Source organism: Myodes glareolus, chromosome 2, assembly GCF_982192425.1.
Source record: "Myodes glareolus chromosome 2, mMyoGla1.1, whole genome shotgun sequence".
Lineage (NCBI taxonomy): Eukaryota > Metazoa > Chordata > Mammalia > Rodentia > Cricetidae > Myodes > Myodes glareolus.
This window is the reverse complement of record NC_142027.1, coordinates 51,900,357-51,927,728: the sequence shown is the minus strand read 5'-3', so window position 1 is coordinate 51,927,728 and position 27,372 is coordinate 51,900,357. Positions and strand designations below refer to the sequence as shown.

The window sequence follows — 27,372 nt, the reverse complement described above, 5'->3', positions numbered from 1 at the left end:
TATTTAAAGAAATCCTGTATTGTAGAAGAGCTGAAGGAACAACCATGATGGGGCAACAGGACAGTCTCAGTCGAATGTACACTCAAATTTTTGACAAGGTCCGTCTAAGGAAATTTTTAAATTAAAAAAATTTCAGTTTTTGTTCCTACCTGAAATAATTTGTCTTCTGGAAGAAAGCAAATCCTAGGATGAGCAGAATAATCCCCAGGAGGAAAAGTTTCACATAGAGAATGGTCAGCAGGGAACCCAGCATCCTGGTGACACCTGTAACTACAGGCAAGGGTAAAGGGCAAGTCAGTTCAATAATGGTTCTCATCAAGGAATTAAGACAAACAGCTGTAAAATCATTTACAGTACTTTTAATGTTTTAGGGAATAACAAAACAAGGAAACCTTATCAATTATAATTCAAATTAAATGATATTCAGATATCATTATTTCATGATCTAATTTACTAACCTAGTCCACCTTTTGTACTAAGGCACTAACAAATATTTTACAGTGAATAGATGCACACTAAGTATTGTTAATACTTCCCAGTTATATAAGAAAGAAGGTTTCATGCAAACTTTAATGTATTTTTATAAAAATATGATTGCATTTTTGCACCCATTCCTACTCCTTCCTCGAACCTTTCAATGCTTCTTCTTAAATTCCTAGCCTCTTTTTCATGAATTGATTTAGTTGCCTATTTTTATATAATATGCAAATGCAATCTGCTTTGTTTATTTAGTGTTGCTTGAATGTACATGATTTCAGGACTGGACACTTGGTATTGGATAACCAATTAGGGGGCCGTCTTTGGAGATGACTACGTCACCCCCTCCTCAGTAACCCTTAGTTATCTGTAATTCTTAGTCTAGGGGTGCCTTACTTAGGGTCTTCACTGCTGTGAAGAGACAAACTGAGCACGGCAGCTCTTATAAAGACAACATTTAATTAGAGTGGCTTGTTTACAGTTTCAGAGGTTTGGTCCATATTTGTCATGACAGGGAGCATGGCAGTATGCAGGCAGATGTGGTGCTGGGGCTGAGAGTCCTACGTCTTGTTTGCAACAGTAAGTCAACTGCCTCAGTAGATGGTTTCTGAGCATAGGAAACGTTAGAGTCCACTGTCACAGTGACACACTTCCTCCAACAAGGCCATACTCACTCCAACATAGCCACACCTTCTTATAGTGCTGTTCTCTGTGAGATTATGGGATCCAATTACATTTAACTACCGCAAGAGGTGAGGACCCATGAGATTTTACCCTTACCATGCTTGGAAAACTATTGATGGTTTACTGAGTAAAGCTTTCCTGTCATTTCCAGGAGACACAAACTTCTTTTAAAATGTTTTGGTCTATTCATTCATTCATTTTGCATACCCATCACTGTTATCTTTCCCTCCTTTCTTCCCATTCCCGACTCCCCAGCTTCTCTCTACCTCCCCTGAATCCATTCATCCTCTGTTCCTGTTCAGAAAGTTGCAGGCTTCCTCTGGGTATCATCAAAGCATCACATATCAAGCTACCGTTACATTAAGATCCCCTCCTTGTATTTATGCTGGACAAAGCAATCCAGTGAGAGGAATAGATTACTCTGAGCCTGCCAAAGTGTTAGGGGCAGTCATGCTCCCAGTGTTCAGAGCTGAGCAAACAGACCAAGTTACACTTGGTCTAAACTGTCAAATATTAAGTCAGTCCAATGTAGGCTCCCTGGTTGTTGGTTCAGACTCTGGGAGTTTCTGTAAGCCAGGTTACATGCTTCTGTGGGTTTTCTTTGATGTCCTTGAACATTCTGACTCCTACAATCCTTCCCCCCTTTCTGCAAAACAATTTTTGGTGCCCAGCCTAATGGTTGGCCATCGATCTCTACATCTGTTTCCATCAGTTACTGGATTAAGGCTCTCTGATAACAATTGGGGTAGTCACCTATCTGATCATAGGACATAACCAGTTTGGGTATGTATTCAAGATTGCTAGGGTTCTTAGCTGGTATCATCCTTGTAGGTTCATGAGAGTTACCCTATCATCAGGTTTCTGCCTGATCCCCAAAATCCACCCTTTCCAGTATTCTCTTTCAGTACTCTGAAATTTCACCCACTCTCTAACCATTTCCTCAAGTGCCCATGCTCAGCTACCCCCAGTTCACCCACAACATATCTTCTATTTCCCAGGGACATCCATGTGACTCACCTTGGGTCCTCCTTGTTACATAGACTCTCTGGGTCTGTGGACTATAGCAGGGTTGTCCTTTATTTTACAGTTAATGTTATATCCACTTATGAGTAGATACATATCATGTTTGTTTTTCTAGGTGCGGATTACCTCTCTCTGGATGATGTTTTTCTAGTTCCATTCATTTGCCTTCAAATTTCCTGCTCCTTATTGTTTTTAACAGAAGAGTAATACTCCATTGTGTAAATGTACTACATTTTCCTTATCCATTATTTGGTTGAGGGGCATCTGCGTTGTTTCCAGATTCTGGCTATTACAAATAAAGCTGCTACGAAAATAGTTGAGAGCATCTGTCATTGTGGCATGATTGAGCATCCTTTGGGTATATGCCCTGGAGAAATACAGCTGGAAGTTGAGGTAGATTAATTTCCGGTTTTCTGATACACTGCCAAATTGATTCCCAGAGTGGCTGTATAAGTTTGCACTCCCACTAGCAATGATGACGCATCCCTCTTACTCCACATCCTCTCCAGCATAAGCAGTCATTTCTGTTTTTGATCTTAACCATTCTGACAGGTTAAGATGGAATTTCAGAGTTGGTTTGATATGCACTTCTCTATAACTAAAGATATTGAACATATCCTTAGGTGTCTCTCAGTCATTTGAGATTCTTTGTTGAGAATTTTCAGTTTAGGTCTTTACCCCATTTTAAAAAGTGGATTATTTGGTTTGTTGATGTCTAGTTTCTTGAGTTCTTAATTTATTTGGAGATCAGGTCTCTGTCAGATGTGGGGTTGGTGAAGATCTTTTCCCATTCTATAGGCCACTGTTTTGTCTTATTTACAGTGTCCTTTGCCTTACAGAAACTTTTCAATTTCAGGAGGTCTCGTTTATTAATTGTTGATCTTAGTGTTTGTGCTACTGGTGTTATATTCAGGAAGTTGTGGAGATGGAAACTTACAGTAAATTTTCTGGTCCTATGTCTCTTTCAGTGTTTTTTTACATCTTCTATACTATTCCCTGAATATTAGGTATGGTAATTATGCTGTATATGTATCCATGGGAACGGGACATTCTATGATCACTTTTCTCTGCGTTTTGACCATTTGTGACATTCATTCTATAATAGTTTTTGTCTATTACAAAGAAAAGGTTCTTTGGTAAAGGCTAAGAGCCACATTTATTGGTACGCTTAGGAGTATTTTGAATTCAGATAAGCATTACTCAGGTTCAACTTAGGGATATAGTACATTTGTCTCTAAGATCAATGACCTCACTAACCTTGAGTAACTGGCTAGGTTTCCAGTACCAGGCACAATCTTCCTCCTATTGAATGGGCCTTGAATAAAATTGGACAGTGTTTGTTGTTGCCAAGATATGGTTACCACTATTGAACCTTAGGGACCAGCCTTGCTGGTCATTGCTGTGGTTCATAATCTTCATTGATAGTTGGCACCACCAATTGCTTCCCTTTTGGTAAACCTTGCACAGCACTTTGGTAACTATGAAAGCTATTTCAGGGAGGCAGTTTTTGGGTCAAATCCAGCTTAACTCTTCTGAGTCCTCTGTCTGAAGGGCATTCTGTGCAAATTTTAGACTTTTGAAAGGCATTATTCTTTTTCATGTAATAAAAAGTCTTGAGAATTTCATACAATATATTTTGATCATATTCACCTACAACTCTTCCTCCTAACTCCTACCAGATCCATGCCCCGCTTTGTTACCCCACCAACTTTTGATCCTTGTTTTTATAACACACTGGCTTCAATTTATGTTGCCCATAAACCTCCTGAGTTGGGGCCTATGAGGCACAACAGCCTTAAAGCTAGCTGACTCTCCTCGAGAAACCATGAACTGTCCCTAATTCCTCATTTTTCAGTGCATGGCACGAGGAAGACACCATGCCACAGAGCTCATGTGAAAGGATTTTTGTTAAGGGAAAAGGAACATAAAAGGAAGGAAGGATGGAAGGAAGGAGGGAGGGAGGGAGGGAGGGAAGGAAGGAAGGAAGGAAGGAAGGAGGGAAGGAAGGAAGAAAGGAAGGAGGGAAGGAAGGAAGGAAGGAAGAAAGGAAGGAGGGAAAGAAGGAAGGAAGGAAGGAGGGAAGGAAGGAAGGAAGGAAGAAAGGAAGGATGGAAGAGAAGAAGGGATGGGAAGGAGGAAGGGAGGGAGGAGAGGAGGGACCCACTTTACAGACAGTAGCATCAGAAAAGAGGCGGGAGGGAAAGACAGAGAAACAGGCAGAGAAGCAGAGTTGGGGGACAGACAGTCAGGGGGTGAAGAAAGAGAGGGGAGGTAGATAAAGCAAAATACATCCTCAGTTCTGTGAACCATTCTACCAAGTCACTGACCCTGATACATAGATTATGAAAACATCCTGAATTTATAGCTAGTTGATAAGACTTGCAGATGGTAGATAACTGAAAACTTGTTACTGGTGTCTGAATTAGATCTGCTGTCCTAGTTAGCATTAACTGTCTACTTGACACAGCCTCATTCTACCCAAAAGGCCAGGACACTAAGGGTGGCACCACTCACTGGGCAGGTGAGATAGTAGCACAGGTCTGAGGAGCTGGTAAGCTGCTCCATGGTTCCCACTTGAGTTGTCTTGACTTTCCTCTCTCCTTGCCTAGATCGCTTTGGCCATAGTATTTGTCATAAACTGAATGAAATTAGAACATTTCTCTTTCATGAAAGAACAGGTTAAATATCAAGTATTTATTCTTTAAAGGGGGGGATATTGACCTTGATTGAGTTCTATGGACAGAGTCAGGTTGCCAGTCGGATGGGAGACAAAGCAGAACACAGCAGACACATTGTTCTGCTCCCAGTGGTATGTGCTCCTGACAGTCACGGTGCCATTGCTGTGTGATTCCTTCTTAGTGACGTGATTCCCATCTGAAGTCCAAAAGATCTGTGCAGCTGGCTTGCCTGCAATTGCCTCACAAACTGCTGTTCTGTTTTCCCCTGGAAGTAGGGTTACTGCTGGAGGCACTGTGGAGATGGAAGGGAAAAATGATTCAGTCTTGGCACAAATTACAAAGGCATCTCTTTCTGTCTAAAATCTGGTGACCCGAAATACCACGATATGTGACCATGTCACTTACCTAGCACTTGGAGGTCATGTCTCTCCTGGAAATTCCCCTTATGTGTTACTATTTCACATGAATAAAGCCCGTCATGATCGAGAGCCACTGCATTGATCTGAAGCTCAGGACTTTGGTCAGGTGTGAAGGCCCAGGTGATTCTCCTGTCTGTACAGTTGGTTTCATTGATCTCCTTTGTATCTACTCTGTAGGATATTATGCAAGGAGGCTGGCCTCTGGGGGCTATGACCCATGTTATTAAAACTGCTTTTGTCTTTGGAATAGCAGGGCAGCACAGCACAGCATTTGCACCCATCTGTACCAACAGTGTAGTGTTAACTGGACACACACACAAAAAGAACGAGAAAAGGAAACCTGTGTTAAGTCTGTCCACAGCAGTGTATGTGAAACTACACTCGAGCTTTGCTTGATTTATGAATGTATTCCATAAGTATTCAATTTTTCTTACAATTCTTCTTTCTAAATGTTCAATCTATAAGAATTAAATATATTATTCACATTCAAAACTGAAAATTCAAGGCCTGTGTGCTACATGCATCATGTACTATAAAACCTCCCATTTCCTGTATACTGACTTAGCGTCCATGATGAATACAGGTTTGCTGAGTGGCAATTACTCAACAAAATTATCTGTTATAGTCACCTGTGACAAAAGAGTCAGTGATGTCACCACTTTAACAGGAGCAGAAGTCGCTGTGAAAGCCTTGACTCTGGTAAGTGTTGTATTAGCCATTTCAACTATACCATTTCAGTGGCGCTTGCCCCTTTGGGGTCCTCAGGTCCTCACAAGTCACATCAGATAAAGGTCATCTAATTAAATGACCAAGGGTTCTTTAGTACAGACTTGGGAGGATGCTAATCCCATAGCCTTTCTTACTCTAAGACAGCAAAGGCGCAGGGGCCATCGTTCAGGGTCCCTTCTGCCATAATTCTCACAGCACCAGATTCTTCCACTCATCCTGACTCTCTTCAGAAGCCAAAGCATTAGTCACTGTTTCTAAGCAAGTTAAACATTCCATTCCCCCGGCGCTGGCCAAAGATAAAGAACAATAGTACCTTCTGTCATGGGTAATGAACCCCTCTGTGTCATTTGATTCCAATCCATACATGAGCATCTTGACTCTAGAAAATATTTAAATAAGAGTTTGAAAAATTTAAATGATTATAAAATAATAATTAGAAGTTGTATTACCATATGTCAACATCTTTAAAAATAGATTTATTACATCCTAATCAATTATTTCCCCTTATGAGCACCCTTATTTTGTCCAGTAGTTTGTAGAGTAGCTCTGCTTGCCTTCTTCCAACCCCTTTCCAGGTAGGCATATTGCGTGAGCTGACTTGATTAAACTCCTTCCTCCAGATGGAGAATTGGGGGATATTCAATCACCCTTTGAACCTGAAGTTTATGTCTGCAATGACTAAATAAAATTAACCATGGTTCAGGAAACTGAGTTACCAACAAGTTGACAGAAAGTAATCATAGAGCCTTAGAGGGCATCCAGGAGAGATAGAGAAACACCGGAACTATTAGGGAGGTATTTGGAGTAGCACAGCTATTTTTGTTAGTTTGCTTTGGAAGAGCAGATATAAGAAAAGTTTGGCTGGTAGAATACAAGTCTTAGATGGACTTTCTATGGAAAAGATACAAGTTTTAGAAAAATCTACTAAAAACAATAAAATATTCAGACACAGATGGAGGAATTTAGAGAAGAACCTACTGCACTATTGCATTATAAAACTGAAGAGCAGGCAGCCCCCCCCCTCAGCTTCTGCAGCAGGGTCTTTGGTGTTCCACGGGACTCCTCCCTGCCCCCACTGCCATAGCCCTTTTGTCTCCGCTGTCCTTGGAATACCAGATGTCCCTGTTTCAGTGCTGAGGAGTTCTATCCAGAGAGTGCTGAGGAGTTTCATCCAGAGAGGAGGAGATGGGCAGGCACCAATGCAAGAATTCCTCCAACAACATGAAAGGCAACATGACATCACCAGAATCCAGGGATCATGAAACTAGAAGAATTGAACACCCTACTCCAGAAGAAATAGAAAAAATCGACTCTAAGCGGATCTTTATGAAAATAATACAGGAACATAAACAGGAGGTGAAAATCTGCCGTAAAGAATTGGAAGATAAGTATAACAAAAAGATTGAGGAAATGATTAAAGAAATGGAAGAGAATTATAACAAAAAGTTTGAAGAAATGACTAAATTCATAAATGAAATTCTGGGCAACCAAGAAAAAACAATCAAACAGGTAATGGAAACAGTTCAAGATTTGAAAACTGAAATGGAGGCAATGAAGAAAACACAAACCGAGAACCGGCTGGAAATGGAAAATCTAGGTAAACGAACAGAGACTTCAGAAACAAGCATAACCAACACTATACAAGAGATAGAAGAACAAATCTCAGATTCTGAAGACACCATAGAGAAAATAAATGCTCTGACCAAAGAAAACAGCAAATCCAACAAATTCTCATCACAAAACGTTCAGGAAATGTGGGACATAATAAAAAAAAAACCAAATCTAAGAATAATAGGAGTAGGAGAAGGAGAAGAATTGCAGATCAAAGGTCCAGAAAATATATTCAACAAAATTATAGAAGAAAACTTCCCCAACTTAAAGAAAGATATCCCTATGAAGGTTCAAGAAGCATACAGAACACCAAATAGACTGGATCAAAAAAAAAATCCCCTCACCATATAATAATCAAAACACAAAGCATTCAGATTAAAGAAAGAATACTAAGAGCTGCGAAGGAAAAAGGTCAAGTAACTTATGAAGGTAAATCTATCAGACTTACACCAGACTTCTCTATGGAAACCATGAAAGTCAGAAGGTCCTGGATAGAGGTACTGCAGAAACTAAGAAACCATGGATACAAGTCCAGACTACTATACGCAGCCAAGCTATCATTCACTATCAACGGAGAAAACAAAATATTCCAGGATAAAAACAAATTTAAACAATACGTAGCTACAAATCCAGCCTTACAGAAAGTATCAGAAGGAAAATCACAACCCAAGGAATCCAACATTCCCAACACTGCCTACCAAAACTCAAACATCTAGCGACCCTTCACAACCACAACTCAAAGAAGGGAAACACATACACTCTACTACCTCAAAAAAAAAAAACTGGAGTCAACAACCACTGGTCATTAATATCACTTAATATCAATGGACTCAATTCACCTATAAAAAGGCACAGACTTAGAGATTGGATACGAAAACAGGATCCAACATTCTGCTGTTTACAAGAAACACACCTCAACCACAAAGACAGACATCTGCTCAGAGTAAAGGGTTGGGAAAAGGTTTTCCAAGCAAACGGACCTAAGAAACAAGCGGGTGTGGCCATTCTAATATCTAACAACATCGACTTCAAACTAACATCAATCAGAAGAAATGGAGATGGCCATTTCATACTCATAACAGGAACAATTTATTAGGAGGAAGTCTCAATCCTGAATATCTATGCCCCTAATATAAAGCCACCCACTTATGTAAAAGAAACACTTCTAGAACTCAAGGCAGTCATCAAACCACACACACTAATAGTAGGAGACTTCAACACTCCTCTCTCTCCAATGGACAGGTCAATCAGACAGAAACCTAACAGAGAAATAAAAGAATTATTGGAGGTATTGAATCAAATGAACTTAACAGATATCTATAGAACATTCCACCCAAATAGGAAAGAATATACCTTCTTCTCTGCAACTCATAGAACCTTTTCAAAAATTGACCACATACTCGGTAACAAAGCAAACTTCCAAGATAAAAAACATATTAGTAACCACCTGTGTCTTGTCAGATCACTATGGAATAAAGTTAGAATTCAACAACAATGGTACCCCCAGGAAGCCAACAAACTCATGGAAGTTGAATAGTCAACTACTAAATCACCCCTGGATCAAGGAAGAAATAAAGAAAGAAATTAAAGTCTTCCTTGAATTTAATGAAAATAAAGACACAACATACTCAAATCTATGGGACACTATGAAAGCGATGCTAAGGGAAAAGTTCATAGCACTAAGTGCCCAATTAAAGAAAGCACACATTGGAGACTTAACAGCACACTTGAATGCTCTAGAAAAAAAAGAAGCTGATTCACCCAGGAGGAGTAGAAGACTGGAAATAATCAAACTGAGGGCTGAAATCAACAAAATAGAAACACAGAAAACAATCTAAAGAATCAATGAAACAAAAAGCTGGTGCTTGGAGAAAATCAACAAGATTGACAAACCCCTATCCAAACAAATCAAACGGCAGAGAGAGAACATGCAAATTAATAAGATCAGAAATGGAAAGGGGGACATAACCACAGACACAGAGGAAATTGAGAGAATCATTAGATCTTACTACAAAAGCCTGTATGCCTCAAAATTGGAAAATGTAAAAGAAATGGACATTTTTTTAGATAAGTACCATATACCAAAGTTGAACCAAGAACAGGTGAACAATCTAAATAGACCTGTCAGTCGTGAAGAATTAGAAGCTGTTATTAAAAACCTCCCTACCAAAAAAAGACCAGGACCAGATGGTTTCAATGCAGAATTCTACCAGAACTTCCAGGATGAGCTAATACCTAAACTCCTTAAAATATTTCACAATATAGAAACAGAAGAGTCATTGCCAAACTCTTTTCATGAAGCTACAGTTACCCTAATACCAAAACCACACAAAGACACAACCAAGAAAGAGAATTACAGGCCAATCTCACTCATGAACATCGACGCGAAAATTCTCAATAAAATACTGGCAAACCAAATCGAAAAACACATTAGAAAAATCATCCATTATGATCAAGTTGGCTTCCTTCCAGAGATGCAGGGCTGGTTCAACATACGCAAATCTATCAATTTAATCCATCATATAAATAAACTGAAAGAAAAAACCATATGATCATTTCATTGGATGCTGAAAAAGCATTTGACAAAATTCAACACCCCTTTTTGATAAAGGTGTTGGAGAGGTTGGGGAAACAAGGATCATACCTAAATATAATAAAAGCCATATACAGCAAGCCGACAGCTAACATCAAATTGAATGGAGAGAAACTCAAATCCTTTCCACTAAAATCAGGAACATGACAAGGCTGTCCACTCTCTCCATACCTCTTCAATATAGTGCTTGAAGTTCTAGCAATAGCAATAAGACAACATAAGGCAATCAAGGGGATTCGAATTGGAAAGGATGAAGTTAAACTTTCGTTATTTGCAGACGATATGATAGTGTACATAAGCGACCCCAAAAACTCTACCAAAGAACTCCTACAGCTGATAAACACCTTTAGTAACGTGGCAGGATACAAGATCAACTCCAAAAATCAGTTGCCCTCCTATACACAAAGGATAAAGAAGCAGAGAGGGAAATCAGAGAAACATCACCTTTCACGATAGCCACAAATAGCATAAAATATCTTGGGGTGACTCTATCCAAGGAAGGGAAAGACCTATTTGACAAGAACTTTAAGGCTTTGAAGAAAGAAATTGAGGAGGATACCAGAAAATGGAAAGACCTCCCCTGCTTTTGGATTGGGAGAATCAACATAGTAAAAATGGCAATTCTACCAAACGCAATCTATAGATTCAATGCAATCCCCATCAAAATCCCATCAAACTTCTTCACAGACCTTGAGAGAACAATAATCAAGTTTATATGGCAAAACAAAAAACCCAGGATAGCCAAAACAATCTTATACAATAAAGGAACTTCTGGAGGCATTACCATCCCTGACTTCAAACTCTATTACAGAGCTACAGTATTGAAAACAGCTTGGTATTGACATAAGAACAGAGAAGTCGACCTATGGAATCGAATAGAAGACCCGGATATTAACCCACAAACCTATGAACACCTGATTTTCGACAAGGGAGCTAAAGGTATACAATGGAAGATGGAAGGCATCTTTAACAAATGGTGCTGGCATAACTGGATGTCAACCTGTAGAAGAATGAAAGTAGATCCATATCTATCACCATTCACAAAACTCAAGTCCAATTGGATTAAAGACATCAGCATTAATCTGACCACTTTGAACCTGATAGAAAAGAAAGTGGGAAGTAGTCTACAAGATATAGGCACAGGAGACCACTTCCTAAGCAGAACCCCAGGAGCACAGACAATAAGAGAATCAATGAATAAATGGGACCTCTTGAAACTGAGAAGCTTCTGTAAAGCAAAGGTCACTGTCAGTAAGACAAAAAGACTACCTTCTGACTGGGAGAAGATCTTCACTAACCCCTCATCAGACAAAGGTCTGACCTCCAAAATATACAAAGAACTCAAGAAACTAGACACTAAAACTCTAATTATCCCAATTAAAAAATGGGGGTACTGAACTGAACAGAGAATTCACAACAGATCAACTTTGAATGGCCAGAAGACACTTAAGGTCATGCTCAACCTCCTTTGTGATCAGGGAAATGCAAATCAAAACCACTTTGAGATACCATCTTACACCTGTCAGAATAGCTAAACTCAAAAACACCAATGATAGCCTATTCTGGAGAGGATGTGGAGTGAGGGGAACACTCATCCATTGTTGGTGGGAATGCAAACTTGTGCAGCCACTGTGGAAATCAGTGTGCCGATTTCTCAGGAAACTGGGAGTCAACCTCCCTCAGGACCCAGCAATTCCACTCTTGGGAACATACCCAAGAGATGCCCTATCATACTACAAAAGCATTTGTTCAACTATGTTCATAGCTGCGCTATTTGCAATAGCCAGAACATGGAAACAACCTAGGTGCCCCTCAATAGAAGAATGGTTAAAAAAGGTGTGGAACATAAACACATTAGAGTTTTACTCAGCGGTAAAAAACAATGACATCTTGAATTTTGCATGCAAATGGATGGAAATAGAAAACGCTTTACTGAGTGAGGTAACCCAGACCCAAAAAGAGGAATAGGGTATGTACTCACTCATAAGTGGATTCTAGCCATAGTTAAAGGTCTTTGAGCCTATAATTTGTGATCCTAGAGAAGCTAAATAAGAAGGTGAACCTGAAGAAAATCATATAGTTATCCTCCTGGATATTGGAAGTAGACAAGATTGTCGGGCAAACTTGTGTGCACGGGGGTTGGGGGGCTGGAAGTAAGGGGAGATGGTTAGGGAGAAGGGAGGGGGGAGGATTGGGGATGACTTGGGGGAATGAGATGCGGGGGGAGAAAGGATGGATATGGGAGCAGGGAAGTATATATCTCAACTAGGGGAGCCATTTTAGGGTTTGCAAGAGACTTGATTCTGGAGGGGTTCTCAGGCCCAAGGAGAGGTCCCCAGATTGTTCCCTGGGCATCAGAGGAGAGGGTGCCTGAACTGGCCTTGGCCCATAACCATACTGATGAATATTTTGCAAGTCACCATAGAACCTTCATCTGGCAGTGGATGGAGATAGAGAGAGAGACACATATTGGAACACTGGACTTAACTCCCTTGGTCCAAATGAGAAGCAGAAGGAGGAAAAACGTGAGCAAGATAGGCAGGATCAGAGGGAACCTTCATCCAATGATGGATGGCGATAGAGACGGAGACCCACATTGGAGCACTGGACTGAACCTCCAAGGTCCAAATGAGGAGCAGAAGGAGGGAGACCATGAAAAAGGAAATCAGGACCGCGAGGGGTGCGTTCACCCACCGATACAGCGGGACTGATCAAATGAGAGCTCACCAAGGCCTGCTGGACTGGGACTGAATGAGCATGTGATCAAACCTGATTCTCTGAATGTGACTGACATGGGGGCCGACTGAGAAGCCATTGACAATGGCACTGGATCTTGTTTTGTCTGCATGTACTGGCTTTTTGGGATCCTAGTCTGTTTGGATGCTCACCTTCCTAGACCTGGAGGGAGAGGGGAGGAACTTGAACTTCCCACAGGGCATGAAACCCTGACTGCTCTTAGGACTGGAGAGGGAGGAGGAGAGGGCGTGGGGGGGGGGAGGTTAGGGAGTAGGGGGAATGGGAGGGTATGGGGAGGAGGGGAGGAAGTGGAAATTTTTATAAACAAATAAATAAATAAAAAATAAAAAAATAAAAAAAAACAAAGAGCAGTGGCCTAAGGTTACTAGAACACCAACCTTAATTTAACTTGTTACCATACAAAAATGGCCACAAGATAATATGTACCCAGAAGGTTATGCAGAACCTAATTGGAATCTTGTAGAAATGTTTTATTTAAGGAAGAGGTTTATGGAAGCTGTCATTTCATACGGAATGCATTCACCCTTTGAAAAACAGACGTTAAACTCATGAAAAACTAGAAATAGAATATTTCACAAGACTAGAAAGATTTTATCACAGCAGTATTGAAAGCTGGTCCTCAGTTACAATGGAGAACATGGTGGAGAAAGGAAATTAAGGTCATAGAAAAGTGAGGTAGGGATAGAGGAAATGAAATTTCCCAAGATCAGCTTCTCAGTGAGAGCCAGTATGCTGATTTGCAAAGACAGTCTATATTAGATGGTAACATCTTGGTTCCATGCCATATATCAGCTATGAATGCTTGGTACAGGGTTGAAGAATTTGGAAAGAGGACTGATTCATTTACTAAAATTATACAAGGCCCAAAAGAAGCCTCATTGATTTTTGTTTTGCAAAGACTGAATTCAACTGCAAATAAAAAGATATCAGATCCAGATATTAGATAAATCTTAATTGAACCTTTGGTTTTTTAAAATGCTCATTCAGAATGCAAAAATGTGATTAGACTTTTAAAGGCAAGATCAGTACCCATAGACAATCAAGATACAGCTGATATTGGATATCATGTTTATGACAATACTTGGATAGAAGAGGTTATTTGTAACAATTTTAAGAAAAATTATAAGGTCAGATGTTTTAATTGTGGTAAGCTAGGGATTATAGGCAAGGTGTTCCTAGAAACAATGTTTTTTCAAGAGAAAATCCAAACAGAAGGCCCCAGTTCTCTGGAATATGCATAATGCATAACAAAGGTGTTGCTCTGAATGACAGAACAATTTTGGTAAATGAAACAATATTGTCAGGAAGTGTTGATGAAGGTTTCTGTCCTGCCCAGTCTCGCAGCCATTCAATCCCAAAGAAACACATAGAGGTCTATATTAATCATAAACTGGTTGGTCAATTAGCTCAGACTTTTTATTAACTCTTACATTCTACATTAGACCATACTTCTTGTCTGCACAAGTCACATGACTTTGTACTTTTTTTATAGCAAGGCATTCTCATCTTGCTTTCTCTGTGTCTGGGTGATGACTGCAGACTGAACCTTTCTTCTTCCCAGAATTCTCCTGTTCTTGTCATCTCGCCAATACTTCCTGCCTGGCAACAAGTCAATCATTATTTTATTAAACCATACAAGTGACAAATATTTATAGTGTACAAGACCATTTTCCCATAGCACTACCCTATATACCATACATATATGGAGATGATAAAGGTCCTTAAGGAAAAAATGAATAAATTCCTTGAAAAAAATCCAGGGAAACATAAATCCTTTGAAGAAAGTTTAAACAAAAAGAAGCAAGTTCACCTAAAAGGAGTAGATGGCAAGAAATAATCAAACTCAGAGTGGAAATCTGTAATTGCTTGTTCTTTATTTTTGTTCTTTTTACTCTTTAGGGCTCTTTTGTTGTTTAGGAGGCTCATCATCCAGCTCCCAAATAAATCACACGGCGGCTTGTACTTTCTTATAAATGCCCAGCTTTAGCTTGACTTGTTTCTTGCCAAATTTTCTTAACTTAAATTATCCCAACTAGATTTTTCCTCTGTTTTTTTTTCTTTTTCTTCTTTATATCTTACTTTCACTCTTACTACATGAATGGTGCGACAGCTAGCCCCTAGCATCCTCCTCTCCTTGTTCTCTTCCTTTTTTGTTTCCAAGATTTCTCCTTCTATTTATACTCTCTACCTGCCAGCCCTGCTTGCTATTGGCCATTCAGCACTTTTCTCTAGACCATCATGTGTTTTAGACAAAGAATCACAACATCATGAAGTAAAACAAATGCAAGCAAAAACTAAAGCAACACACCTTAAAATAATATTCTACAACAGAAATCAATAAGATAGAAAACAAAGAATCAATGAAACAAAGAGTTGGTTCTTTGAAAAGAGTCATTAAGATTAAAAAAAAAAACCTTATCTAGACTAACTAAAAGTCAAAGAGAGACTATTCAAATAAATAAAATCAGAAATGAAAAGGGGGATTTAACAACTGAGGAAATCCAGAGAACTGTTAGGTCATACTTTGAAAACTAGTATTCCACAAAGCTGGAAAATCTAAAAGAAATGCGTAATTTTCTCAATAGATATCGCTTACCAAAGTTAAATCAAGATCAGACACACAATTTAAACAGACCTATACCCTCTATTGAAATTGAAACAGTCATTAAAAGACTTTCCAACAACAACAAAAAAGAGCCTAGGACCAGATGGCTTTAGAGCAGAATTCTACCAAACATTAACAAAAGCTAACACCAATACTCCTTAAATTATCCTACAAAATAATAACAAAAGGAACATTGTCCTACTCATTTTATGAGGCCACAGTCATCCTGACACCCAAACTACACAAAGACTCAAAAAAGAAAGAGAATTACAGACCAGTTTTCCTCATAAACAAAGACGCAAAAATACTCAGTAAAATACTTGCAAACTGAATCCAAGAATACATCAATAAGATCATCAAACATTATCAATTAGGCTTCAGTCCAGAACTACAGGGAAGGTTCAACTTATGAAAATCAGCCAATGAAATCAACCATATAAACAAACTGAGAAAAAAAAACTATATGATCATTTCATTAGATGCTGAAAAAGCTTTTGATAAAATCCAACACCTCTTCATTTATAAAGTCTTTGAGAGATAAGGAATATGAGGGACATGTCTAACATAATAAAAGCAGTTTACAGCAAGCCTATATCCAATATCAAATTAAATGGGACTGAATGAGCATGTGATCAAACCGGACTCTCTGAATGTGGCTGAAAATGGGGGCTGACTGAGAAGCCATTGATAAAGGCACTGGGACTTTTTTCTACTGCATGTACTGGTTTTTTGGGACCCTAGTCTATTTGGATGCAAAGCTTCCTAAGCCTGGATGTAGTGGGGAGGGTCTTGAACTTCCCACAGGGCAGGGTTCCCTGCCCTCTCTTAAGGAGGGAGGGGAGGGAGGGGGAGTGGGGGACAGGGAGAGGAATGGGAGGAGGGGAGGAAGTGTAAATTTTTGAATGAAAAAATAAATAAATAAATAGTGCTGTGAAACTTGGATATCCATATGTAGACAGATGAAAGCAGACTCCTCTCTCTCATCTCATAGAGGAATCAATTGCAGATGGATCAAAGACATTGACAGGAGCCCTGAAACTCTGATCCCTTAGAGGGGAAAGTAGAAGAAACATGTAAGATAAAACAATAGACAAGACCTTAGTCACTCAGGAAATAAGGCCAGCAATTGACAAAAGAGGCTTTGTTAAATTAGGAAGTTTCTGTGCAGCAAAGGAAATAACTGAGTGAAAAGACAGCCTACAGAATGGGAGAGACATCTTTGCTAACTATGTATCTCATGGAGGACTAACTCCATTAACATTAAAAATTCAAAAAAGTAACAAAAAATCACATGACCCAATTAACAAATGAGTCAAAGAAATGAGCAAACAATTCTCAAAACAGGAGTGTAAGTGAACAATAAACATATAAAAATGTCCAATATGACTACCCAACATAGCAATGCAAATTAAAAGTATAATGAGATTAAATCTTACTCTAGTTAGAAAACAATCACAGACTGGAGGTAGGAGAGGAGTGGGAAACATTGTAATAATAATTTAATTAAATAAAACATTGAAATTTTAATCAGACAAAAGAAAAGTAAAATAGCCACACATGGATAAGGATACAGAAAGAAGAGCGCCCCTCCCCATTGCTGCTAAGAATGTATATTAGCTCCCATAGTAAGTGACAAAATGTGGAAAGTAACAAGATATTCTTTAGTAATTAAATATATTATGTCACATTTGGAAATGGCGCTATCACTCAGTGCATGAATGAAACAAGTTTCCAGAGCTGAGAACTTAGGTAGAGTGCTTGCTTAGCAGACACAAAGTTTTGAGTTCAGTTCCCTAGTCCTGCATGGTACTGGACATTGTAATTTGGCATGTAAATTCCAGCAATTTGGAATTAGAAGGCCAAGGATTAGAAGTTCATCAAATTATTAGCCAATTAAATTCACAAACTTATAAAAGGGTGACAAACCATGACCAGTGGGATATATCTCAGGGATACAGGGCTCTTTGGACACTCAAAGACTCAGCAAAACAACAGGCTAAAGAGAAAAGTTATAGGATCATTATCCCTAGATGCCAAAGAATTGTTTGATATAATATAACATGCATTCATGAAGAACTCTCAATAAACTATTCAATCACATTAAAAACCATTTTTAAAAACTAGAAAGATTATTTGAGAAAACACTATAATAAAAGAAAAATTATTCAAAAGCACAAAGGGTTACTAGTCATTTTAAAATTTGTACAGTGTTAATTATTGGGATTAAGTACATACCTAGTAGTGAAACTTTAAACCACATAAAGCAAAATTTAACTAAATTAAAGAGATCTATAGATGGTTTCACAATCATAGATGGAAGTTTTGACACCTCTTCCTCAGAAATGGATTGAGCAATAACTTTAAAAGGTAGTATAGACATACAGCATATTAATGATAGTACCAATTATAATGACCAAAGATACATTCATAAAACAATTCCAATATACATAATGTGCATTTCTTCAAGTGACCCAGATACATTTATCAAAGTTGATTTTGTGCTGGACCATAATACAAATCTCTACATTTAAGAAGGTTAGGGCCAGCAAGATGGGTCAGCAGGTAAAGGCTTATGCAATCACAGCTGAAGACCTGAACTTGAACCCTGGAACCCACATAGGAAAAGAGAACAAACTCCTACAGTTATCCCGTGACCCCCACACAAGTGCTGTGTCCTGGGTACACACACACACTAAATACATATGTAAGTAGTTTTTTAAAACTTGAAGATGGTTAAATTTACTTCATGAAAATTCTTCTCATGTTTTCTTAATGTTGAAATGGATTATTAAATTTTGTATTTTATACATTTTGACATAGAAAGAAATGCACTGGTATTTTTATCTTGGAGAAAAGTCAATTTGCTTCCATGCTGATCAGTCTGCTTAGGATCTGTGGTTCTGGTGAAGCAGAATTCAGACTAGAGTTCCACCACTTTAGCTAGCAGCCTGGTCTGTCCCATCTTTGAAATGGTTATTTCATGGGCTCCACTCCTTATCCTGCCCCTCTTTCCACTGATAACTTCCAATAGCCTTACCTCATACACTTTAAGACAGACTCCATAGTGTATGACACCAACCCGAAAATTGACCTGCATCTTAGCCAACTTGTCCCTCGTTCCCTTATTTTAATGGAGGACTGTCCCTTCCTATCTGAGTCCAGTGCCTCCACTTTACTCTGGATCCCAGTTCTTCCCTTCTTAGAGATTTTTCTCATTTTTTGTTTGTTTGCTTGCTTGTTTGGATTTTTGTTTGTTTGTTTTTGTTTTTTGATATGTGTCAATCTTACCAATGGGACAAGAAAGACATCTTAGTAAAATACTTATTTCAGGGAGTTTCATGTCCTGAAATTCATGATAATGACTAACAGAACAATCTATTCCATGGAATATTTGTAGAAAACATGCTTATTGAAAATAATCAGCTTTATGGCTTTTTAGAGCCCATGTCCTATGCTGGGATGCCTTGATGCAGGGAGGAGAAGCTGGTCCTGCCCCAACTTGATATGCCAGGGCTTGTGATTCCCCAAGAGAAGCCTGCCCTTTCTGAGGAGTGGATGGGGAGGGGATAAAAAATAGGTGGAGGAGGAAGCCTAAAGAAAGGCAGAAGGGGAAACTGTGGTTGGTATGTAAAATAAATTAAAAATTGAAAATAAAAAAAAAAGTTTTAAAGTATGAATGTTAGAGTGGCTATGTTACTTGCAACAAACCTGTAATTCCAGAGTCAGGAGACAAAGGCAGGAAGATTATCAGAGTCCAGTGTTAGGCTGAAAGATAGTTTTATTTCCTAAAAAATCTCAGAATGTCACACTTACCATTCCCATCAGGTGCCAAAATAGTGAAGAAGATCAGTAACTTCAAAGCCAAGGTCTTCCACAAAACATTCATCTGGAGTGGTTTCTAGTTAAACACAAATCACCATAAGCTCTGGATGGACTCAGTGAATCTTTCCCTTGAGGTCAACTTTGAGCTCAGTTCACCAGATTTAAGGGTGATTTTTCTTCCTCATTTTGCCTATCTTATCTTCATCTGCCTTCTGTGTGCTGTTGGATGATTGAGCCTGCACAGGAAGAAATGGCATTGATGTTTGCTGAGTGATGAAGAAAGAAGCCAAAACTTAAATTAAAATATTTAGATATATTTTATGGCAATTCCTCATTTAATGTGATATTTTTAATTTCATTTTATTTTTTGTTTCTGTTTGAGCTAACATTTTCCTCATCCTCTTCCACCCTCTCTTGCCTCTAGTACTCCCGACTTACTCAAGAGATCTTATCTTTTTCTCCATTCTAGGCAGACCCATATATTATGTCTTTCTCAGTTTAGAGAAGTTCCCATGTTTAAATTGTTCCTTTCAGTGTCTGTGCTTCTGGAGTTATATTTAGGAAGTGGTCTCCTGGACCAGTGTGTTCAAGGCTATTTCCTACTTTCACTTCTATGAGATTCAGTGTGGTTGGTTTTATGTTGAGGTCTTTGATCCATTTGGACTTGAGTTTAGTACATGAGGATATATATGGATGTTTTTGCATTCTTCTACATGTCGGTATCCAGTTATGACAGTACCATTCATTTAAGATGTTTTCATTTAATAATTTTAGCTTCTTTATCAAAAATCAAGTATACTTAGATGTGTTGGTTGATATCCGGGTCTTAGATTTGAATATGTTGGTTCTCCTGTCTTTTTTATGCCAAATATCAATCTCTTTTTATGACTGTAGTTCTATAATAAAGTTTGAAGTCAGAGATGAATATGGAGCTAGATATGGAGAGAGTGGAAAGCCTTGTCCTGTTTCTGATTTCAGTGGGATCGTTTTGAGTTTCTGTCCATTTAGTTTAATGTTGGCTGTTGTTTTGCTGTATATTGTCTTTACTATGTTTATGCATATTCCTTTTATCCCTAATATTTTTCAGACTCTAATGAGAAGATATTTTTTCAGCATCTAATGAAAAGATCATGTTGTTTTTTTCTTTCAGATTGTTTATACGGTGGATTATATTGATAGATTTTTCATATGTTGAACTATCACTGAATCTCTGTAATGAAGCCTACTATATAGCACAGAGGAAGTTTCTACAATACTGGGTTTCCAAACCATCCTTAGTACTATGAATTATAGTTTGGTTGAATTCAATGTCTGGCTATTATGAATATGGCAATAATAAACATGGTTGAGAAAGTGCCCTAGTGACAGGATGAAGTGTCTTTTTGGTACATGTCCAAGGTGGTTCCTACACTGAAGAACAGATAAGAAAATGTGGTACATTGACACAATGGAGCATTACTCAGCTCCCTTTAAAATACTGACATCAGCTTCCCAGCTCCCATCCAGGTACGAATTCCTATATTTCTCCCTTCCCCCTGGGGCCATAAAATTTCCCCAGCTCAGCTGCCTTGCGAGCTGGGCCTGGGCTGCAGGCGCATCCCGGCTGGAGGCAGTTGATGGGTCTTAAAGGCCTCCCTGAGGACAGGTGGACCAGGGGCCAGCTCAGCCACATTTCTGACCAGCAAGGGCCCTGACTTCTAGCAGAGGGCCATCTGAGGGGTGAGTTTCCTTCGGACCAGGGCAGGGTCCCGGTGAGGAGGAGCTTGGGCGTTCCCCGACCCCATAGACGCCCAGGTCGCCCTGCAGTGCTGGCTACCCCCTCCGGCCTGCCATCCCAGCTCCCATCCAGGTACGAATTCCTATATTTCTCCCTTCCCCCTGGGGCCATAAAATTTCCCCAGCTCAGCTGCCTTGCGAGCTGGGCCTGCATTGTAAGCACATCCCGGAAAGAGAGAGTGCCTGTGCTTCAATAGCCTGCCTGAGGAAAGGTGGGCATTCTGTCGGTGAAGTCCCTGCCCAAGAAGGGAACCTGACCCGGTAACAGAAGTTCCAATAGAGAACATTTGAAGTAAGAGATGGGCAGACGCCAAGGCAGGACCTCATCCAACAATCTGAAAAACAACATGAAAGCACCAGATCCCAAGGACCCTACAATAGAAGGACTTGAACACCTTAACCCAGAAGAAGTGGAAAAAAGTGCCATTATGAAAGCAATAGAGTCCCTTAAACAGGATATGAATAACTCCCTTAAAGAATTGGATGAGAAACATAACAAAAAGTTTGAAGAAATGAGTATAGAATTAGATGAGAAATATAACAAAAAGTTTAAAGAAATAAGTAAATCCGTGAATGAGACCCTGAGAAACCAAGAAAAAACAAACAAACAAGTAAAGGAAACAGTCCAAGAATTGAAAACTGAAATGGAGGCAATGAAGAAAACACAAACGGAGAACCGACTGGATATGGAAAACCTAGGTAAATGAACGGAGACTACAGAATCAAGCATAACCAATAGAATACAAGAGATAGAAGAACAAATCTCAGATTCTGAAGATACCATAGAGAAAATAAATGCTCTGGTCAAAGAAAACGGCAAATCCAACAAATTCTCTTCACAAAACATTCAGGAAATCTGGGACACAATAAAAAAACCAAATCTAAGAATAATAGGGATTGAAAAAGGAGAAGAACTGCAGATCAAAGGCCCAGAAAATATATTCAACAAAATTATAGAAGAAAACTTTCCCAACCTAAAGAACGATATTCCTATGAAGGTTCAAGAAGCATACAGAACACCGAATAGACTGGATCAGAAAAAAAATCCCCTCGCCATATAATAATCAAAACACAAAACATACATATTAAAGAAAAAATTTTAAGAGCTACAAAGGAAAAAGGTCAAGTAACTTATAAAGGTAAACCTATCAGGCTTACACCGGATTTCTCTATGGAAACCATGAAAGCCAGAAGATCCTGGATAGAGGTACTGCAGAAACTAAGAGACCATGGATGCAAACCCAGACTACTATACCCAGCCAAGCTATTGTTCACTATCAACGGAGAAAACAAAATATTCCAGGATAAAAACAAATTTAAACAATACGTAGCTACTAATCCAGCCTTACAGAGAATATTAGAAGGAAAATCACTACCGAAGGAATCCAACATTTCCAATACGGCCTACAATAACTCGAACATCTAGCGACCCTTCACAAGCACAAATCAAAGAAGAAAAACACATACACTCTACTATCTAAAAAAAAAAAAAAATGACCGGAGTCAACAACCACTGGTCATTAATATCATTTAATATCAATGGACTCAATTCACCTATAAAGAGGCACAGACTTAGAGATTGGATACGAAAACAGGATCCAACATTCTGCTGTTTACAAGAAACACACCTCAACCACAAAGACAGACACCTACTCAGAGTAAAGGGTTGGGAGAAGGTTTTCCAAGCAAATGGACCTAAGAAACAAGCGGGTGTGGCCATTCTAATATCTAACAAAATCGACTTCAAACTAAAATCAATCAGAAGAAATGGAGATGGACATTTCATACTCATAACAGGAACAATTCATTAGGAGGAAGTCTCAATCCTGAATATCTATGCTCCTAATATAAAGGCACCCACATATGTAAAAGAAACTCTTCTAGAACTCAAGGCAGTCATCAAACCACACACACTAATAGTAGGAGACTTCAACACTCCTCTCTCACCAATGGACAGGTCAATCAGACAGAAACCAAACAGAGAATTGAGAGATTTATTGGAGGTATTGAATCAAATGGACTTAACAGACTTCTATAGAACACTCCACCCAAATAGGAAAGAATATACCTTTTCCTCTGCAGCTCATGGAACCTTCTCGAAAATTGACCACATACTCGGTAACAAAGCAAACTTCCACAGATACAAAAAGATATTAGTAACTACCTGTGTCTTGTCAGATCACCATGGACTAAAATTAGAATTCAACAACAATGCTTCCCCCAGTAAGCCAACAAACTCATGGAAGCTGAACAGTCAACTACTGAATCACCCTTGGGTCAAGGAAGAAATAAAGAAAGAAATTAAACTCTTCCTTGAATTTAATGAAAACAAAGACACAACATACTCAAACCTATGGGACACTATGAAAGCAGTGCTAAGAGGAAAGTTCATAGCACTAAGTGCCCAATTAAAGAAAGCGGAGAAAGCACACATTGGAGACTTAACAGCACACTTGAAAGATCTACAAAAAAAAAAAGAAGCTGATTCACCCAGGAGGTCTAGAAGACTGGAAATAATCAAACTGAGGGCTGAAATCAACAAAATAGAAACACAGAAAACAATCCAAAGAATCAATGAATCAAAAAACTGGTTCTTGGAGAAAATCAACAAGATTGACAAACCCATATCCAAATTAATCAAACGGCAGAGAGAGAGCATGCAAATTAATAAGATCAGAAATGAAAAGGTAGACATAACCATAGACACAGAGGAAATTGAGAGAATCATTAGATCTTACTATGAAAGTTTATATGCCACAAAGTTGGAAAATGTAAAAGAAATGGACATTTTTTTAGATAAGTACCATATACCAAAGTTGAACCAAGAACAGGTGAACAATCTAAATAGACCTGTTAGTCACGAAGAATTAGAAGCTGTTATCAAAAATCTCCCTACCAAAAGAAGCCCAGGACCAGATGGTTTCAATGCAGAATTCTATCAGAACTTCCAGGAAGAGCTAATACCTATACTCCTTAACGTATTTCACAATATAGAAACAGAAGAGTCATTGCCTAACTCCTTTTATGAAGCTACAGTTACCCTAATACCAAAACCACACAAAGACACAACCAAGAAAGAGAATTACAGGCCAATCTCACTCATGAACATCGACGCGAAAATTCTCAATAAAATACTGGCAAACCAAATCCAAGAACACATTAGAAAAATTATCCATTATGATCAAGTAGGCTTCATTTCAGAGATGCAGGGCTGGTTCAACATACGCAAATCTATCAATTTAATCCATCATATAAATAAACTGAAAGAAAAAACCATATGATCATTTCATTGGATGCTGAAAAAGCATTTGACAAAATTCAACACCCCTTTTTGATAAAGGTGTTGGAGAGGTTGGGGAAACAAGGATCATACCTAAATATAATAAAAGCCATATACAGCAAGCCGACAGCTAACATCAAACTGAATGGAGAGAAAATCAAAGCCTTTCCACTAAAATCAGGAACATGACAAGGCTGTCCACTCTCTCCATACCTCTTCAATATAGTGCTTGAAGTTCTAGCAATAGCAATAAGACAACATAAGGGGATCAAGTGGATTCGAATTGGAAAGGATGAAGTTAAACTTTCGTTATTTGCTGACGATATGATAGTGTACATAAGCGACCCCAAAAACTCTACCAAAGAACTCCTACAGCTGATAAACACCTTTAGTAACGTGGCAGGATACAAGATCAACTCCAAAAAATCAGTGACCCTCCTATACACAAAGGATAAAGAAGCAGAGAGGGAAATCAGAGAAACATCACCTTTCACGATAGCCACAAATAGCATAAAATATCTTGGGGTTACTCTAACCAAGGAAGTGAAAGACCTATTTGACAAAAACTTTAAGTCTTTGAAGAAAGAAATTGAGGAGGATACCAGAAAATGGAAAGACCTCCCCTGCTCTTGGATTGGGAGAATCAACATAGTAAAAATGGCAATTCTACCAAACGCAATCTATAGATTCAATGCAATCCCCATCAAAATCCCATCAAACTTCTTCACAGACCTTGAGAGAACAATAATCAAGTTTATATGGCAAAACAAAAAACCCAGGATAGCCAAAATAATCTTATACAATAAAAGAACTTCTGGAGGCATTACCATCCCTGACTTCAAACTCTATTATAGAGCTACAGTATTGAAAACAGCTTGGTATTGACATAAGAACAGAGAAGTCGACCTATGGAATCGAATAGAAGACCCAGATATTAACCCACAAACTTATGAACACCTAATTTTCGACAAGGGAGCTAAAGGTATACAATGGAAGAAGGAAAGCATCTTTAACAAATGGTGCTGGCATAACTGGATGTCAACCTGTAAAAAAAGGAAAGTAGATCCATATCTATCACCATGCACAAAAATCAAGTCCAAATGGATTAAAGACATCAACATTAATCCGTCCACTTTGAACCTGATAGAAGAGAAAGTGGGAAGTAGTCTACAAGATATAGGCACAGGAGGCCTCTTCCTAAGTAGGACCCCAGTAGCACAGACAATAAGAGAAACAATGAAAAAATGGGATCTACTGAAACTGAGAAGCTTCTGTAAAGCAAAGGACACTGTCAGTAGGACAAAAAGGCTGCCTTCTGACTGGGAGAAGATCTTTACCAAACCCTCATCAGACAAAGGTCTGATCTCCAAAATATACAAAGAAATCAAGAAACTAGACACTAAAACTCTAACTAACCCAATTAAAAAATGGGGTACTGAACTGAACAGAGAATTCACAACAGATGAACTTCGAATGGCCAGAAGACACTTAAGGTCATGCTCAACCTCCTTAACAATCAGGGAAATGCAAATCAAAACCACTTTGAGATACCATCTTACACCTGTCAGAATAGCTAAAGTCAAAACACCAATGATAGCCTATTCTGGAGAGGATGTGGGGTGAGGGGAACACTCATCCATTGTTGGTGGGAATGCAAACTTGTGCAGCCACTGTGGAAATCAGTGTGGCGGTTTCTCAGAAAACTGGTAGTCAACCTCCCTCAGGACCCAGCAATTCCACTCTTGGGAATATACCCTAGAGATTCCCTAACATACTACAAAAGCATTTGTTCTACTATGTTCATAGCAGCACTATTTGTAATAGCCAGAACCTGGAAACAGCCTAGGTGCCCCTCAATAGAAGAATGGTTAAAAAAGGTGTGGAACATAAACACATTAGAGTTTTACTCAGCGGTAAAAAACAATGACATCTTGAATTTTGCATGCAAATAAATGGAAATAAAAAACGCTTTACTGAGTGAGGTAACCCAGACCCAAAAAGAGGAATACGGTATGTATTCACTCATAAGTGGATTCTAACCATAATTAAATGTCTTTGAGCCTATTATTCGTGATCCTAGAGAAGCTAAATAAGAAGATGAATCTGATGAAGATTATTTAGCTATCTGCCAGGAGGTAGGAAATAGACAAGAGTCCCAGGTAACCTCGGATGCATGGGGGGGCAGGTGGGAGGGTTCATGGAAGGGGAGAGGGTTAGAGAGAAGGGAGTAGGGGAGGAATGGGGAAAGCTAGGTGGCCTGGGATGTGGGGGGAGGGAGGAAGGATGAATATGGGATCAGGGAAGAATATATTTCAACTAAGGGAATCATTTTAGGGTTTACAGGAGACTTGATTATATATGGGATCCCAGGTCCAAGGAGAAATCCCCCAGATTGTTCTCTGGACAGAGGAGAGGGTGCCTGAACCGGCCGTGGCCCATAACCATACTGATGTATATTTTGCTTATCACCATAGATCCTTTATCTGGCGAAGGACGGCGATACAGACGGAGACCCACATTGGAGCACCGGACTGAGCCCCCCAAGGTCCAAATGAGGAGCAGAAGGAGGAAGAACATGAAAAAGGAAATCAGGACTGCGAGGGATGCTATCACCCACTGATACAAGGGAACGGATCTAATGAGAGTTTACCAAGTCCAGTTGGACTGGGACTGAACGAGGACGTGATCTAACCAGATTCTCGGAATTTGGCCGGATTCTCTGAATGTGGCTGGCCCGAAGTCTTTCTGAAAAGCCATTGACTATGATACTGGGACTTGTTTCCTCTGCATATACTGGATTTTGGGGATCCAGTCTGTTTGGATACTCACCTTCCTGGACCTGGAGGGAGGGGGGAGGAACTTGAACTTCCCACAGGGCAGGAAACCCTGACTGCCCTAAGGGAGGAAGAGGGAGGAGG

General features: G+C 39.2%; 1 protein-coding gene across 4 annotated transcripts in view; it reads right to left on the bottom strand.

Annotated features, from left to right (window-relative positions):
• The window catches only part of LOC125392707 (cell surface glycoprotein CD200 receptor 2-like), a 211,600-nt gene that overhangs the window by 63,967 nt on the left and 120,261 nt on the right, over positions 1 to 27,372 (bottom strand). The window contains exons 2-6 of one of the 4 annotated variants that reach the window (XM_085685572.2): positions 19,390 to 19,634; positions 6,324 to 6,389; positions 5,268 to 5,585; positions 4,906 to 5,154; positions 150 to 270 (exon numbers count right to left, since the gene is read on the bottom strand). The exons of 1 other annotated variant lie outside the window; for it this stretch is intronic. In XM_085685572.2, coding sequence (XP_085541698.2) covers positions 150 to 270; positions 4,906 to 5,154; positions 5,268 to 5,585; positions 6,324 to 6,389; positions 19,390 to 19,462 — 827 coding nt within the window. In that variant the 5' untranslated portion in view covers positions 19,463 to 19,634. Of the gene's footprint in view, positions 1 to 145; positions 271 to 4,905; positions 5,155 to 5,267; positions 5,586 to 6,323; positions 6,390 to 19,389; positions 19,635 to 27,372 lie in introns of those variants that run through there. 2 more of the 4 variants (XM_087900351.1, XM_087900353.1) reach the window with 2 other exon arrangements.